This window comes from Ranitomeya imitator, chromosome 2, assembly GCF_032444005.1.
Source record: "Ranitomeya imitator isolate aRanImi1 chromosome 2, aRanImi1.pri, whole genome shotgun sequence".
Classification (NCBI taxonomy): domain Eukaryota; kingdom Metazoa; phylum Chordata; class Amphibia; order Anura; family Dendrobatidae; genus Ranitomeya; species Ranitomeya imitator.
Window position 1 is genome coordinate 256,296,106 of NC_091283.1, and position 18,445 is coordinate 256,314,550.

Here is an 18,445-nt window from a genome sequence, read left to right on the forward strand (position 1 = left end):
AGTGTTGTTTTCAACAACTACTAAAGTAGAGCCAGAAGATCGGAGAAATGGAGACTGGAGAGGAAACCTGGGGAACACCTTGGAGTGGAACACACCGTCTCTACACCCCATACCCAACTAGTAGGCCTAATGCAGTGTTGTTTTCAACAACTACTAAACGAGAGCCAGAAGATCGAAGCAATGGAGACGAAACCTGGGGAACACCTTGGAGGGGAAGACACCGTCTCTACACCCCAGACCCAACTAGTAGGCCTAATTCAGTGTTGTTTTCAACAACTACTAAACGAGAGCCAGAAGATCGAAGCAATGGAGACTGGAGAGGCAACCTGGGGAACACCTTGGAGTGGAAGACACCGTCTCTACACCCCATACCCAACTAGTAGGCCTAATGCAGTGTTGTTTTCAACAACTACTAAAGACGAGCATGAAGATTGAAGCAATGGAGAGGCAACCTGGAGAACACCTTGGAGTGGAAGACACCGTCTCTACACCCCATACCCAACTAGTAGGCCTAATGCAGTGTTGTTTTCAACAACTACTAAAGACGAGCATGAAGATTGAAGCAATGGAGAGGAAACCTGGGGAACACCTTGGAGCGGAAGACACCGTTAGTAGGCCGTAGCGAAGTAGTAGCCCCAATGCAGTTGTCAAATTCCTATAGGCTGAAAACCAGACTATTGACGCTCAGCTTTTTTAAAAGGAGGACAGCTGTATTGAGTGGCGCAGAGAGACACAGGTAGTAGGCCTTAAACAAAAAATTTGGCTCAATGCAGTTTAAAAAAGGTTACAGGGGTACACGGTCAGCAGTGGTCTGGTCAGTGGAAGACTAGTGGAAGGAGGGACCGCAGACAGGCGTAGTAGGCCTAACATAACAAAATTTGGCTGTAGGCACTTTAAAATTGGTTCCAGGGGTACCCGGGCAGCAGTGGTCTGGTCAGTGGAGGACTAGTGGAAGGAGGGACCGCAGACAGGCGTAGTAGGCCTAACATAACAAAATTTGGCTGTAGGCACTTTAAAATTGGTTCCAGGGGTACACGGGCAGCAGTGGTCTGGTCAGTGGAGGACTAGTGGAAGGAGGGACCGCAGACAGGCGTAGTAGGCCTAACATAACAAAATTTGGCTGTAGGCACTTTAAAATTGGTTCCAGCGGTACACGGGCAGCAGTGCTCTGGTCAGTGGAGGACCAGTGGAAGGAGGGACCGCAGACAGGCGTAGTAGGCCTAACATAACAAAATTTGGCTGTAGGCACTTTAAAATTGGTTCCAGGGGTACATGGGCAGCAGTGGTCAGGTCAGTGGAGGACTAGTGGAAGGAGGGACCGCAGACAGGCGTAGTAGGCCTAACATAACAAAATTTGGCTGTAGGCACTTTAAAATTGGTTCCAGGGGTACACGGGCAGCAGTGGTCAGGTCAGTGGAGGACTAGTGGAAGGAGGGACCGCAGACAAGCGTAGTTGGCCAAACATAACAAAATTTGGCTGTAGGCACTTTAAAATTGGTTCCAGGGGTACACGGGCAGCAGTGCTCTGGTCAGTGGAGGACTAGAGGAAGTAGGGACCGCAGACAGGCGTAGTAGGCCTAACATAACAAAATTTGGCTGTAGGCACTTTAAAATTGGTTCCAGGGGTACACGGGCAGCAGTGGTCTGGTCAGTGGAGGACTAGTGGAAGGAGGGACCGCAGACAGGCGTAGTAGGCCTAACATAACAAAATTTGGCTGTAGGCACTTTAAAATTGGTTCCAGAGGTACACGGGCAGCAGTGCTCTGGTCAGTGGAGGACTAGTGAAAAGAGGGACCGCAGACAGGCGTAGTAGGCCTAACATAACAAAATTTGGCTGTAGGCACTTTAAAATTGGTTCCAGGGGTACACGGGCAGCAGTGGTCAGGTCAGTGGAGGACTAGTGGAAGGAGGGACCGCAGACAGGAGTAGTAGGCCTAACATAACAAAATTTGGCTGTAGGCACTTTAAAATTGGTTCCAGGGGTACCCGGGCAGCAGTGGTCTGGTCAGTGGAGGACTAGTGGAAGGAGGGACCGCAGACAGGCGTAGTAGGCCTAACATAACAAAATTTGGCTGTTGGCACTTTAAAATTGGTTCCAGGGGTACACGGGCAGCAGTGGTCTGGTCAGTGGAGGACTAGTGGAAGGAGGGACCGCAGACAGGCGTAGTAGGCCTAACATAACAAAATTTGGCTGTAGGCACTTTAAAATTGGTTCCAGGGGTACCCGGGCAGCAGTGGTCTGGTCAGTGGAGGACTAGTGGAAGGAGGGACCGCAGACAGGCGTAGTAGGCCTAACATAACAAAATTTGGCTGAAGGCACTTTAAAATTGGTTCCAGGGGTACACGGGCAGCAGTGCTCTGGTCAGTCGAGGACTAGTGGAAGGAGGGACCGCAGACAGGCGTAGTAGGCCTAACATAACAAAATTTGGCTGTAGGCACTTTAAAATTGGTTCCAGGGGTACACGGGCAGCAGTGGTCAGGTCAGTGGAGGACTAGTGGAAGGAGGGACCGCAGACAGGTGTAGTAGGCCTAACATAACAAAATTTGGCTGTAGGCACTTTAAAATTGGTCCCAGGGGTACACGGGCAGCAGTGCTCTGGTCAGTGGAGGACTAGTGGAAGGAGGGACCGCAGACAGGCGTAGTAGGCCTAACATAACAAAATTTGGCTGTAGGCACTTTAAAATTGGTTCCAGGGTACACGGGCAGCAGTGCTCTGGTCAGTGGAGGACTAGTGGAAGGAGGGACCGCAGACAGGCGTAGTAGGCCTAACATAACAAAATTTGGCTGTAGGCACTTTAAAATTGGTTCCAGGGGTACACGGGCAGCAGTAGTCAGATCAGTGGAGGACTAGTGGAAGGAGGGACCGCAGACAGGCGTAGTAGGCCTAACATAACAAAATTTGGCTGTAGGCACTTGCAATTCTCTTGCAGGGGTACACAGGCAGCATTGGTGTTGTCAGCGGAGGCCGATTGTAATGAGTGTCTGCCAGTTAGTACTCCCAAAAAATAAATAGATGTTAATGTCTCGCATTACAACAAAACCAAAACACAAAAGGGTGGAATACTTAGGTACAGGGGTGGGCTCCTCTACTGAGTTTTAGACCTAGTAATGTGGCGCTAATTATTTACTGGTGTAAATATAGGACACTGCCCCTGACTATGTTAAGTACCATCATACATGTCAACACAATGGTATTGTCAGTGCCAGGCATTGAAGAATGTCAGCGCATAGACTACACACTGGTGGAACTGTGAGAGATAATTGTGCAAGTGGTAGAGCAATGTTTGAGCTGGGGGGGGAACTCTCTTGTGGCCGGCGGTACAGGCCCAGGGCCCCTCATGTTACAACAGTGTGTCTGACGTTGGGTGCGCACCACCACCGCCAGAGACACTTTATTGTACTATGAGGGACCCAGTGGCAGTGCCGTCGACCAAAAGCGGGCACACCCACCTCTTCAGACAAACGGCACTCTCACGGGTGCTTGCGCCAAGTGGCGAGACCACGGCCCCGTGGGGTGAGTTTGGCTATTTAGGGAGGTGTAAACATGTCGTATGCTGGACAATCAGCTGCTGCAAATTACGAGATTGGAAAATTCAGTCAGAGTAGTCCACAAGCAAGACCTTTTCATAGGAAAGCTAGGTGTCAGCCGGGCAAGGTGGGGCAAAAGAATTCGAAATCCAGTTGTGGTTCATTTTAATGAAGGTTAGATCATCAACATTTTGGGTAGCCAGACGAGTCCTTTTTTCGGTTAATATTGAACCTGCAGCACTGAATACTCTTTCTGATAGGACACGAGCTGCCGGGCAAGCAAGCTCCTGCAATGCATATTCTGCCAATTCTGGCCAGGTGTCTAATTTGGATGCCCAGTAATCAAATGGGAATGACGGTTGAGGGAGAACATCCATAAGGGATGAAAAATAGTTAGTAACCATACTGGACAAATGTTGTCTCCTGTCACTTTGAATTGATGCTGCAGTACCTGTCCTGTCTGCGGTCATAGCAAAATCACTCCACAACCTTGTCAGAAAACCCCTCTGTCCAACGCCACTTCTGATTTGTGCACCTCTAACACCTCTGGTCTGCTGCCCCCTGCAGCTCATGTGAGAACGATCACGGGCGCTGTATGCTGGGAATGCCTGAAGCAAACAGTCAACAAGAGTTGATTATTTGGTTGCTAATATTAGTTCCAAGTTCTCATGTGGCATAATATTTTGCAATTTGCCTTTATAGCGAGGATCAAGGAGGCAGGCCAACCAGTAATCGTCCTCATTCATCATTTTAGTAATGCGTGTGTCCCTTTTGAGGATACGTAAGGCATAATCCGCCATGTGGGCCAAAGTTCCAGTTGTCAAATCTGCGGTTGTGCTGGGTTGAGGGGCAGTTTCAGGCAAATCTACATCACTTGTGTCCCTCAAAAAACCAGAACCCGGCCTTGCCACGCCACCAATTTCCAGTGGCCCCGGCAAAGCTTCCTCATTAAAAAAAATACTCATCCCCATCATCCTCCTCCTCCTGTTCGCCCGCTCCCTCATCCTGTACACTGCCCTGACCAGACAATGGCTGACTGTCATCAAGGCTTTCCTCTTCCTCTGCTGCAGATGCCTGATCCTTTATGTGCGTCAAACTTTGCATCAGCAGACGCATTAGGGGGATGCTCATGCTTATTATGGCGTTGTCTGCACTAACCAGCCGTGTGCATTCCTCAAAACACTGAAGGACTTGACACATGTCTTGTATCTTCGACCACTGCACACCTGACAACTCCATGTCTGCCATCCTACTGCCTGCCCGTGTATGTGTATCCTCCCACAAATACATAACAGCACGTTTCTGTTCGCACAGTCTCTGAAGCATGTGCAGTGTGGAGTTCCACCTTGTTGCAACGTCGATGATTAGGCGATGCTGGGGAAGGTTCAAAGACCGCTGATAGTTCTGCATACAGCTGGAGTGTACGGGCGAACGGCGGATATGCGAGCAAAGTCCGCGTACTTTGAGGAGCAGGTCGGATAACCCCGGATAACTTTTCAGGAAGCACTGCACCACCAGGTTTAAGGTGTGAGCCAGGCAAGGAATGTGTTTCAGTTGGGAAAGGGAGATGGCAGCCATGAAATTACTTCCGTTATCACTCACTACCTTGCCTGCCTCAAGATCTACAGTGCCCAGCCACGACTGCATTTCTTTCTGCAAGAACTCGGACAGAACTTCCGCGGAGTGTCTGTTGTTGCCCAAACACTTCATAGCCAATACAGCCTGCTGACGCTTGCCAGTAGCTGCCCCATAATGGGACAACTGGTGTGCAACAGTGGCAGCTGCGGATGGAGTGGTTGGGCGACTGCGGTCTGTGGACGAGCTCTCGCTTCTGCAGGAGGACGAGGAGGAGGGGGTGCGAACGGCTACAGCCAACTGTTTCCTAGACCATGGGCTAGGCAAAACTGTCCCAAAATTCCTGTCCCCTGTGGACCCTGCATCCACCACATTCACCCAGTGTGCCGTGATGGACACGTACTGTCCCTGCCCATGCCTACTGGTCCATGCATCTGTTGTCAGGTGCACCTTTGTACTCACAGATTGCCTGAGTGCATGGACGATGCGCTCTTTAACATGCTGGTAGAGGGCTGGGATGGCTTTTCTCGAAAAGAAGTGTCGACTGGGTAGCTCGTAGCGTGGTACAGCGTAGTCCATCAGGGCTTTGAAAGCTTCGCTTTCAACTAACCGGTAGGGCATCATCTCTAACGAGATTAGTCTAGCTATGTGGGCGTTCAAACCCTGTGTACGCGGATGCAAGGCTAAGTACTTCCTTTTTCTAACCAGGGTCTCATCTAGGGTGAGCTGGACTGGAGAGCTGGAGATCGTGGAACTAGCGGGGGTGCCGGTGGACATGGCAGACTGAGAGACGGTTGGAGACGGTATTGTTGCCGCCGGTGCCCTAGATGCAGTGTTTCCTACTACAAAACTGGTGATTCCCTGACCCTGACTGCTTTGGCCTGGCAAAGAAACCTGCACAGATACTGCAGGTGGTGCGGAAAATGGTGGCCTTACAGTGACGGAAGGGATGTAGCGTTGCTGACTAGCTTCATTGGCCAAGGGTGCTACAACCTTAAGGGATGTTTGGTAGTTAGTCCAGGCTTGCAAATGCATGGTGGTTAAATGTCTATGCATGCAACTTGTATTTAGACTTTTCAGATTCTGACCTCTGCTTAAGGTAGTTGAACATTTTTGACAGATGACTTTGCGCTGATCAATTGGATGTTGTTTAAAAAACTGCCAGACTGCACTCTTTCTAGCATCGGATCCCTTTTCAGGCATTGCAGACTGAGCTTTAACCGGATGGCCACGCTGTCCTCCAACAGGTTTTGACTTTGCCACGCGTTTTGGGCAAGATACGGGCCGGGCAGATGGAACCTGTTGCGATGTTGATGCCTGCTGCGGCCCCTCCTCCTCCGCTTCAGAACTACTGCCGCCTGCACCCTGTTCCCCCAATGGCTGCCAATTGGGGTTAACAACTGGGTCATCTATAACCTCCTCTTCTATCTCGTGTGCAACTTCGTCTGTGTCACAGTGTAAGTCGGTGGTATAGCGTTCGTGACGGGGCACCATAGTCTCATCAGGGTCTGATTCTGGATCAGTACCCTGCGAGGGCAATGTTGTGGTCTGAGTCAAAGGAACAGCATAGTAGTCTGGCTGTGGCTGTGCATCAGTGCACTCCATGTCAGATTCAACTTGTAATGGGCATGGCCTGTTAACTGTTTCACTTTCTAAGCCAGGGACGGTATGTGTAAAGAGTTCCATGGAGTAACCCGTTGTGTCGCCTGCTGCATCCTTCTCTCTTGTTGTTGTTTTTGCTTTAGAGGACAAGGAAGCGACTTGTCCCTGACCGTGAACATCCACTAACGACGCGCTGCTTTTACATTTACCAGTTTCAGAAGAGGAGGCAAAAGAGCTAGAGGCTGAGTCAGCAAGGTAAGCCGAAACTTGCTCTTGCTGCTCCGGCTTTAAAAGCGGTTTTCCTACTCCCAAAAAAGGGAGCGTTCGAGGCCTTGTGTAGCCAGACGACGAACCTGGCTCCACAGCTCGAGACTTCGGTCCTATAATGTTTTTCCCACGACCACCTGATGCTCCACTACCACTACCATCATTACCAGCTGGCAATGAACGCCCACGGCCACGACCTCTTCCACCAGACTTCCTCATTGTTTTAAAAACGTCACCAAAGTAACGGTATTTGTTACTGTCAAACAACTTACAAGGTGAACTCTAACTTCTGTATGATTTAGATATCCCTTTATAGGTGAGACCGCAAGGAAAATCAGGTACGATGTTACACACTCTGTTTTCTGTGGCACCAAATGAGAGAGATGCCACACACGCAGGACTGGCACACGAGCCCAAAGGCCAATATTAATCTCCCACTGTTTTTTTTGTCAGGGAGAATTTATAAACCCAATAAAAAAAACACTAGGCTTTCTATGGCCCACTATTTGAGAGAGATGACACACACGACTGGCACACAAGCAGAAAGGCCAATATTAATCTCCCACTGTTTTTTTTTTGTCAGGGAGAATTTATAAACCCAATAAAAAAAAACAATAGGCTTTCTATGGCCCACTATTTGAGAGAGATGGCACACTCAGGAGTCAGGACTGGCACACAAGCAGAAAGGCCAATATTAATCTCCCACTGTTTTTTTTATTTTTTCAGGGAGAATTTAGAAACCAAATTTAAAAAAAAAAAAAAAATAGGCTTTCTATGGCCCACTATTTGAGAGAGATGGCACACTCAGGAGTCAGGACTGGCACACAAGCAGAAAGGCCAATATTAATCTCCCACTGTTTTTTTATTTTTTCAGGGAGACTTTAGAAACCAAATTTAAAAAAAAAAAAAAATAGGCTTTCTATGGCTCACTATTTGAGAGAGATGGCACACTCAGGAGTCAGGACTGGCACACAAGCAGAAAGGCCAATATTAATCTCCCACTGTTTTTTTTATTTTTTCAGGGAGAATTTAGAAACCAAATTAAAAAAAAAAAAAAAATAGGCTTTCTATGGCCCACTATTTGAGAGAGATGGCACACTCAGGACTGGCACACAAGCAGAAAGGCCAATATTAATCTCCCACTGTTTTTTTTATTTTTTCAGGGAGAATTTAGAAACCAAATTTAAAAAAAAAAAAAAACTAGGCTTTCTATGGCCCACTATTTGAGAGAGATGGCACACTCAGGACTGGCACACAAGCACAAAGGCCAATATTAATCTCCCACTGTTTTTTTTGGTCAGGGAGAATTTATAAACCCAATAAAAAAATTAAAAAAAAATAGGCTTTCTATGGCCCACTATTTGAGAGAGATGGCACACACAGGGATGGCACTCTAGCAGAAATGCCAATCTTAATCTCCCACAACTTATTTTTTTAGTGAGAATTAAAAAAAAAAAAGGGACTGTCCTACAATTACTATCTCCCTGCAGTAATCTCAGCCAGGTATGGCAGGCAGCAATAAGAAGGAGTGGACTGCTGCACAAATTAAATCAAAAGTGTGGACAAACAAAAAAGATAGCTGTGCAGAAAGGAAGGAACAACAGGATTTGTGCTTTGAAAAAAGCAGTTGGTTTGTACAGCGGCGTACACACAGCAATGCAGCTATCAGGGAGCCTTCTAGGGCAGCCCAATGAGCTACAGCGCTGAGAAAAAAAAATGTAGCTTCCACTGTCCCTGCAAACAAAAGGTGGTGTTGGACAGTGGAAATCGCTACAGCACAAGCGGTTTGGTGGTTAATGGACCCTGCATAACGCTATCCCTGCTTCTGACGAAGCGGCAGCAACCTCTCCCTATGCTCAGATCAGCAGCAGTAAGATGGCGGTCGGAGGGAACGCCTCTTTATAGCCCCTGTGATGCCGCAGACAGCAAGCCAATCACTGCAATGCCCTTCTCTAAGATGGTGGGGACCAGGACCTATGTCATCACGCTGCCCACACTCTGCGTCCACCTTCATTGGCTGAGAAATGGCGCTTTTAGCGTCATTGAAATGCGACTTTGGCGCGAAAGTCGCGTACCGCATGACCGACCCCACACAGGGGTCGGGTCGGGTTTCATGAAACCCGACTGTGCTAAAAGTCGGCGACTTTTGAAAATGAACGATCCGTTTCGCTCAACCCTAGAAATAACCATATCCCCTTGATCTGGGTCCATTCACGGTTTCTTGCGACTCAGACTTGGGCTGGAGGGATACTGCTGTGCCATGGTAGCTAACGAACTTTGTACTTCCTCCCGAATTAAACTCCTCATCTCTGATAAGAATGATAGTTGTTCCTCTCTTACAACCTTAAAGATACAGGATCAGCAAAGATCTTTCTTATACGCTTCAGGCAACTTTACATGACATATGGAGCATCGTCTGGACTTTGACAAAGCCTTGACTGACTTTTTTGTCGCTGGGAGGGATGTCTGCGGAACCTCCTTATCCTAAGCATAAGAATGGGTACTGATTAGTGTCTAGAAATAAGTGAGTAGTAATATACATAATCCCACCAACATGACAATAGTCTGGGAAGCAGAGCCCTGAAAAAAAGTTTCTAGGGGCACCCAGACAAACTAGATCCGCTCCAAAACTATATAATATCCGGAGGACAGGGAGCCAAACATAGGATAAAATGTAAAATCTTTATTGATAAATACCAAATATTAAAATTTGAACAATCCATAACACATAAAGGTAAGGACGTAACCAGTAGACATGTGAAGGGGAAAATCCCCTCCCCCCAGCAATCCCTCATATATCATAAATAGCCACAAAAAGAAGAAGGCAATGTATAGTGCGAGCCTAACAGGAACACCAAGTAGTAACGCCAATATAAGGAGGGACACACTGAGTATTATATATAATCTATCCCAAATATCTAGGGGTAAACCAGTGTGCCCAGCAGACAAATGGGACCAAAAAATAGTAAAGGTGACCAGGTGGCTTACCGCAGGGGGGATGAAGAGGGAAGCGTGCAGCCAGAGAGCGACCCCCGACGCGCATTTCGCGGCGCTGCACGCCGCTTTCTCAAGGGGATAAGGAATAGTGGTGGATAGGACCTTAAAATGCCCCCCGACCACGGTCACATGGGTGTAACCGGCCAATGAGTGTGACACAAGCGGTGCATGCGCCCTGCAGCGGCGAGGCCCCTGCATGAAGATTTGGCGTCAACCAGAGTGCGCAGGCGCCGGAAAAAAGTCCCGGAGCAGGCGCACAAGGCAAAAAGACGCCGGCCCCCATGTCAGAACCGGCCGCATACAGCGTGATGCGCACGGCCACCAGAGAGGGAGACCCATCGCAAATAGCAAAGAAGGCAAATATAAATACAGCGTAAGGAGTAAATACATGGTAATTATATATGTAAAAGAAGTTTACAAAACGCTGTCATGTAAATGTATATGGAGTCTGCTATGCGGTAGACATCCACATCATGGTCCGGTTTGCTTGTGATCAGATGGATTCATACATGGTCGGGCCGGCAAAAATCAGGTCCATATATTCATACACTTGTAGTAAAGGAAAAGAAAATGAGGAAGATTAAAAACGAATTAAAAACACGGCAAGAATGACAGCAACTCAGACTGGCATGGTGGAGAACCCAAGAGAGACAGAAAACAGGGAATAACAAATACAAACCCGAGGGGGGTGTATATGGTCATAAAGATAGGTTATAAATAAGACGCGAAACTCAAGGATTCATTTAGGCCTTTAGGGGTCACAGTGTCTAACAAGACGATCCACTTGGTCTCAATCTGAGCCAAGCGTTTCTTATTGTCACCACCCCTAATGCCCAAGTGAAGCGCATCAATCCCTCTGACAGAAAATAATCTCGCATCACAGTTATGATGCAACCGGAAATGGCGAGGAATCGTCTTGAGGTCATTTATAGTGGGCACTGTCCTGGCCGCACCAATGACCCGCACGTGCTCCCGTATGCGAACACAAAGTTCGTGGGTCGTGAGACCAACGTACACCTTAGGGCACAGGCAGGTGGCATAATATATAACATTGGTAGTGCCACATGTTATACGCTGTCTTATTTGGAATTCTCTAGACCCATCACTTGACAGAAAATTTGAGCAGCGCAGGACATTGGTGCAGGCAAGACAGTGCCCACATGCGTAGGAGCCAGGACAAGGGCCACCAGAACCAATGACATTCATAGGGGCAGGAACATAATGGCTCCTGACCAGAATGTCACTAAGATTTTTACATCTTTTAGGGGTCATGAGAGGGAGATCGCCCAGAGAGGCAGCCAGGGATGGCTCAGTTTGGAGGACAGACCAGTGCTTTGTGAGGATGGAGCGCATATTTTCCCACTCATGATTGTAAGTAGAGATGAATCTAATAGGTGCGCTCCCACCCACAGCACGACGTCGTTTATTAGAATGTAATAGGTTGCTCCGAAGAGTCTGTCTGGCACGATCATAGCCGGCTTTAATTGATCTGCGGCTATAACCGCGGGCCATGAACCTTTGCCTAAGGTCATTAGCTTGGTGCTCAAACCTAGTCTCAGAAGAACAAATTTGCCGCATCCTGAGGAACTGCCCGACCGGGACGGCACTGACAGTGGCTGGGTAGTGTGCAGAGGTGGCGTGGAACAATGAATTAACCGACGTAGGTTTCCTGAAGACATCCGTCTGGATACGCTGGTCAGAATCGACCTCCAGACGGATGTCCAGGAAATCAACAGTAGCTACGTTGAAGGTATAGGTAAGACGTACAGTTAGGGCCAGAAATATTTGGACAGTGACACAATTTTCGCGAGTTGGGCTCTGCATGCCACCACATTGGATTTGAAATGAAACCTCTACAACAGAATTCAAGTGCAGATTGTAACGTTTAATTTGAAGGGTTGAACAAAAATATCTGATAGAAAATGTAGGAATTGTACACATTTCTTTACAAACACTCCACATTTTGGGAGGTCAAAAGTAATTGGACAAATAAACATAACCCAAACAAAATATTTTTATTTTCAATATTTTGTTGCAAATCCTTTGGAGGAACCCATGGACATCACCAAACGCTGGGTTTCCTCCTTCTTAATGCTTTGCCAGGCCTTTACAGCCGCAGCCTTCAGGTCTTGCTTGTTTGTGGGTCTTTCCGTCTTAAGTCTGGATTTGAGCAAGTGAAATGCATGCTCAATTGGGTTTAGATCTGGAGATTGACTTGGCCATTGCAGAATGTTCCACTTTTTGGCACTCATGAACTCATGGGTAGCTTTGGCTGTATGCTTGGGGTCATTGTCCATCTGTACTATGAAGCGCCGTCCAATCAACTTTGCAGCATTTGGCTGAATCTGGGCTGAAAGTATATCCCGGTACACTTCAGAATTCATCCGGCTACTCTTGTCTGCTCTTATGTCATCAATAAACACAAGTGACCCAGTGCCATTGAAAGCCATGCATGCCCATGCCATCACGTTGCCTCCACCATGTTTTACAGAGAATGTGGTGTGCCTTGGATCATGTGCCGTTCCCTTTCTTCTCCAAACTTTTTTCTTCCCATCATTCTGGTACAGGTTGATCTTTGTCTCATCTGTCCATAGAATACTTTTCCAGAACTGAGCTGGCTTCTTGAGGTGTTTTTCTGCAAATTTAACTCTGGCCTGTCTATTTTTGGTATTGATGAATGGTTTGCATCTAGATGTGAACCCTTTGTATTTACTGTCATGGAGTCTTCTCTTTACTGTTGACTTAGAGACAGATACACCTACTTCACTGAGAGTGTTCTGGACTTCAGTTGATGTTGTGAACGGGTTCTTCTTCACCAAATTAAGTATGCGGCGGTCATCCACCACTGTTGTCATCCGTGGACGCCCAGGCCTTTTTGAGTTCCCAAGCTCACCAGTCAATTCCTTTTTTCTCAGAATGTACCCAACTGTTGATTTTGCTACTCCAAGCATGTCTGCTATCTCTCTGATGGATTTTTTCTTTTTTTTCAGCCTCAGGATGTTCTGCTTCACCTCAATTGAGAGTTCCTTTGACCGCATGTTGTCTGCTCACAGCAACAGCTTCCAAATGCAAAACCACACACCTGGAATCCACCCCTGACCTTTTAACTACTTCATTGATTACAGGTTAACGAGGGAGACGCCTTCAGAGTTAATTGCAGCCCTTAGAGTCCATTGTCCAATTACTTTTGGTCCCTTGAAAAAGAGGACACTATGCATTACAGAGCTATGATTCCTAAACCCTTTCTCCGATTTGGATGTAGAAACTATCATATTGCAGCTGGGAGTGTACACTTTCAGCCCATATTATATATATAATTGTATTTCTGAACATGTTTTTGTAAACAGCTAAAATAACAAAACTTGTCACTGTCCAAATATTTCTGGCCCTAACTGTATGTTGCACGAATTGTCACTGAGACTCCTCATAAAGTCCCCGAGCTGATGGACGGATCACCCCCACAAAAACAAGATGTCGTCAATGTAGCGATACCAGCACAGCACATGGGCAGCGAGCGGTGGGCCTCCGTCGCCAAACATCTCCCTCTCCCAACCACCAAGGAAGAGATTGGCGTATGAAGGCGCACACACCGCGCCCATGGCTGTGCCACGCTTCTGAAGGTAAAAATTGTCCTTGAAGACAAAGAAATTGTGGGTGAGGATGTAGTCCACCAGCTCGAGGATGAGCTCACGTAAGGGACCGTCCAGGTCGGAGCCCCCCAGGAAGCGGCGAACAGCATCAAGGCCCTGGCTATGATCAATGCAAGTATACAGGCTCTCGACGTCGGCTGTCACAAAGATGGTGTCAGGGTCCACAAGGATGCCAAGTGATGGGTCTAGAGAATTCCAAATAAGACAGCGTATAACCTGTGGCACTACCAATGTTATATATTATGCCACCTGCCCGTGCCCTAAGGTGTACGTTGGTCTCACGACCCGCGAACTTCGTGTTCGCATACGGGAGCACGTGCGGGACATTGGTGCGGCCAGGACAGTGCCCACTATAAATGACCTCAAGACGATTCCTCGCCATTTCCGGTTGCATCATAACTGTGGTGCGCGATTATTTTCTGTCAGAGGGATTGATGCTCTTCACTTGGGCATTAGGGGTGGTGACAATAAGAAACGCTTGGCTCAGATTGACCAAGTGGATCGTCTTGTTAGACACTGTGACCCCTAAAGGCCTAAATGAATCCTTGAGTTTCGCGTCTTATTTATAACCTAACTTTATGACCATATACACCCCCCTTGGGTTTGTATTTGTTATTCCCTGTTTTCTGTCTCTCTTGGGTTCTCCACCATGCCAGTCTGAGTTGCTGTTATTCTTGCCGTGTTTTTAATTTGTTTTTAATCTTCCTCATTTTCTTTTCCTTTACTACCAGTGTATGAATATATGGACCTGATTTTTGCCGGCCCGACCATGTATGAATCCATCTGATCACAAGCAAACCGGACCATGATGTGGATGACTACCGCATAGCAGACTCCATATACATTTACATGACAGCGTTTTGTAAACTGCTTTTACATATATAATTACCATGTATTTACTCCTTACGCTGTATTTATATTTGCCTTCTTTACTATTTGCGGTGGGTCTCCCTCTCTGGTGGCCGTGCGCATCGCGCTGTATGCGGCCGGTTCTGACATGGGGGCTGGCGTCTTTTTGCCTTGTGCGCCTGCTCTGGGACTTTTTTCCGGCGCCTGCGCACTCTGGTTGACGCCGGATCTTCATGCAGGGGCCTCGCCGCTGCAGGGCACATGCGCCGCTTGTGCCACACTCATTGGCCTGTTGCACCCATGTGACCGGGGTCGGGGGGGCATTTTAAGGCCCTATCCACCACTATTCCTTATCCCCTTGAGAAAGCAGTGTGCAGCGCCGCGAAACGCGCATCGGGGGTCGCTCTCTGGCTGCACCCTTCCCTCTTCATCCGCCCTGCGGTAAGCCACCTGGTCACCTTTACTATTTTTTGGTCCCATTTGTCTGCTGGGCACACTGGTTTACCCCTAGATATTTGGGATAGATTATATATAATACTCAGTGTGTCCCTCCTTATATGGGCGTTACTACTTGGTGTTCCTGTTAGGCTCGCACTATACATTGCCCTCTTCTTTTTGTGGCTATTTATGATATATGAGGGATTGCTGGGGGGAGGGGATTTTTCCCTTCACATGTCTACTGGTTACGTCCTTACCTTTATGTGTTATGGATTGTTCAAATTTTAATATTTGGTATTTATCAATAAAGATTTTACATTTTATCCTATGTTTGGCTCCCTGTCCTCCGGATATTAAATAAGTGAGTAGGTACATCTGCGCCATGCGCACTTACCCCGCCTCCTCACTCCTGAGTTCCATATCCTCTGTTAAAAAAATAATCAGGGCTGTGTAAATGTGACATCCCCTGCCAGAAGGATATAGCAGCACCGCTGCACTCACCCTTTGTCTCCGGCATTGCAGACCTCAGCTCCAGCCCCTGCGCCACCTCATGACTCTGGACTGAGTTACCACGGATCCCTGTGGTTGGAAGCCTGTGCGTCCTAACTCAAATCTGGTGCCCGCCGTTCCTCCTGCTGTGGAACGCTGGATGACCATGCGCTGCTATCACCTGGATCAGCGCTCGATTATGACGACTTTCTGCGTTCCACCCCGTGGAACACCTGCTAGGCCGCCGACGTTACCGGAAATGACATCCATCGACGTCACCGGAAATGACGCTTCGGCTACACTGATCACTCTCTTCCGCTTTCCACGCAGTGGAACGCACGCTGGTCTCCGGAGGTTCTGCTGACCCCCTCCATGCTCGAATGTGAGCATGTGTGTTCCCACGCCTCTTCTTCCTGGCGCAGGCACCTCTTCTCCAGCAAGGCGCCTGAGCCGAGATCCCCCCCTGGGAGGAAGCGGCTCACCCAGGAGCCAGTCTGCTCGACTGGTCTCTGTCCAGAGGGACTTCCATCCGGGAAGTTTCTGCCCTGGGCTACCCAAGAGGGGGAAAGATATTGGACCAGCCGCACAATCCCCCTGAGCCCTCCGATCCGGTAAGCTTCTGCTGACTCTCGTGTGTCCCTCCATGCAGGGACAGGAAAAGCACTGGAGGAGTGGGACCTTTCAACCTCTTGTGTTGTTTTTCCTGTCCCTGCAAGGAGGAGGACGTCCTCTAGAGTGCTGTCAGGGGGACGTCCTGGAAAAATATGTTTCCAAAATTGTGTTAAAGTAAAGCAGACATGTGGGTAATGTTATTTATTAACCATTTTGTATGATGACTCTCTAATTTAAGGGCATAAAAACTAAAATTTTTGCCAAATTTCCTTTTTTTTCACAAAAATATGCAAGTCATATCGAAGAAATTTTACCACTACAATAAAGTACAATATGTCAAGAGAAAACAATCTCAGAATCACCACGATCCGTTGAAGTGTTCCCTGTTGTGAGTTCTGTTTTTGGGCTCCCTTTGGTGGTTACTGATGGTACTGGGTGATTTGTGTTCTGCTGTCTCTGGTGTCCACCTGTTCTATTAGGATTTGGGAGTTTCCTATTTAACCGGGCTTTCTTGTCATTTCCCCGCCGGCTATCAAGGTTATCAGAGTGTTTTGTTACCTCAGCTTCTGGCTTCAGTAATCTTCAGGACAAGCTAAGTTTTTGATTTTCTTGTTCCACGTTTTGCTTTATTTTTGTCTTGTCCAGCTTGCATATAATTGTTTCTTTGCTGCTGGTTGCTCTAGCGGGCTGTAATTGCTCCTCATGTTCCATGAGTTGGAACATGAGTTCAAGTAATTACAGTATGGTTTTTTGAAGGGTTTTTTGCTGACCGCGCAGTTTACTTTTGTATCCTCTGCTATCTAGTTTTAGCGGGCCTCATTTTGCTGAATCTGTTTTCATACTGTGTATGTGCCTTCCTCTCATTTCACTGTCATTATATGTGGGGGGCTGCTATTTCTGTGGGGTATTTCTCTGGAGGCAAGAGAGGTCTGTGTTTCTTCTAATAGGGGAAGTTAGAACTTCGGCTGGTGCGAGACGTCTAGGATCAACGTAGGCACGTTCCCCGGCTATTGTTATTTGTGTGTTCAGGTTTAGGGTCGCGGTCAGCTCAGGTTCCATCACCCTAGAGCTCGTTGGTGCTTGTCCTTTTGTGATTCCCTGCCATTGGAATCATGACAGTTCCCCAGTTATGACCTCATAAAGTGACAGTGGTCAGAATTGAAAAAATGGCCTGGTCAGGAAGTTGAAAACAGGTTTCTGGGTGAAGGGGTTAATCTGTGTTTGAAGTTTTAAGTTAATGAGATGTTTCATGCCAGACAAAGAAAAGTTCCTGATTCTGGGCCCCCTGCAGTCTGTGGCAGAGGGGGGTCTGTGTCGGCACAGTAATAAATTGTATTATTTCCATAGAAATGAGAATAATTTGCTTCAGTTACCACAACTGTCTACAAGGAAAACTGTTGCTCATATCAACCAATCACAGCTCAGCTTTCATCTTCTAAACAGCTCTGGTGAAATGAAAGATGCTCAGTGATTGGTTGCTATGGGCAACACAGGCAGTGTAACCTGATGTGGTCAAGAAGATATGCCTATCTAATATATAATTGCCTAGAATACTACTTCCTGCAATTTGTGCCAACTTCCGTGGCTTTGTCCGGAGCTAATGTCCGGAGCTAATGTCCGGAGCTAATGTGCGGAGATAATGTCCGGAGCTAATGTCCGGAGCTAATGTCCGGAGATAAGTGACGTCAACAGTGTCCAGTGTCTGATTGGTTGCCGCCTGCTGCGAGCGACCAATCAGAAACGTGCCGTACTGTGACACATTCCGCCCGCCATTTTGGTGTGATTTTTGAATTTTTACCTCACAGCAAGTTTCTACTGCGTGGAGGCGGGCCCAGTGACGTTGCTCTTCAAGCTCCTGCCGAATTTCGTCAAAAAAATTATAATACCATTTACCAAAACTATATATATTTAGTTGTGAAGTGGTTCAGTGACATTTTCACACCAATTTTGAACTTTTGTTTGGTGTTTTCTCCATATACTGCCTATTATTCACTGACTGTTATACTGAGAGACTGCCGTTTATTAACCTCTTCTTTGCCACATTGGGTATATTGCTCTATTATTTGCCACATAAGGACATTGTCCATTATTGCCCAGCAATTTCTCTGCAATATAAACTGCCTATTTATTAATATCTGCATTCCTGCAAAGAACTATTGCCTATTATTAACTGGCTATTTTCCTACTACCTGACACTGCCTCTTATTAACCTGTTGTTTGCCACCACCACGCTTAAAGCTGTTTAGCTTAGCCAACATGAGCTCTAATAGTAAGGATACTAATGACACAGAGCCCAAAGCTGCTGATGGCGCACGTAAGATTAGGTCTGATAGAAAGTATACTAATAATGCAGAGCAAAAAGACGCCGATGCCGCACATAAGCGCAAACAGCGTGCTAACAAGAGTACAGAGGATAGATGCAAGCGCATGGACACTG

At 47.3% G+C, this 18,445-nt stretch overlaps 1 protein-coding gene across 1 annotated transcript in view; it reads left to right on the plus strand.

Moving 5' to 3' along the window:
- LOC138662971 (gastrula zinc finger protein XlCGF53.1-like) overlaps positions 1-15,233 on the plus strand; it is a 40,834-nt gene extending 25,601 nt beyond the window's left edge. Inside the window, exon 7 of the mRNA XM_069748996.1 lies at positions 14,352-15,233. Within this exon, the coding sequence (XP_069605097.1) occupies positions 14,352-14,407 (56 nt within the window). The 3' untranslated portion in view covers positions 14,408-15,233. The remainder of the gene's footprint in view (positions 1-14,351) is intronic.
- Positions 15,234-18,445: the final 3,212 nt, after the last annotated feature.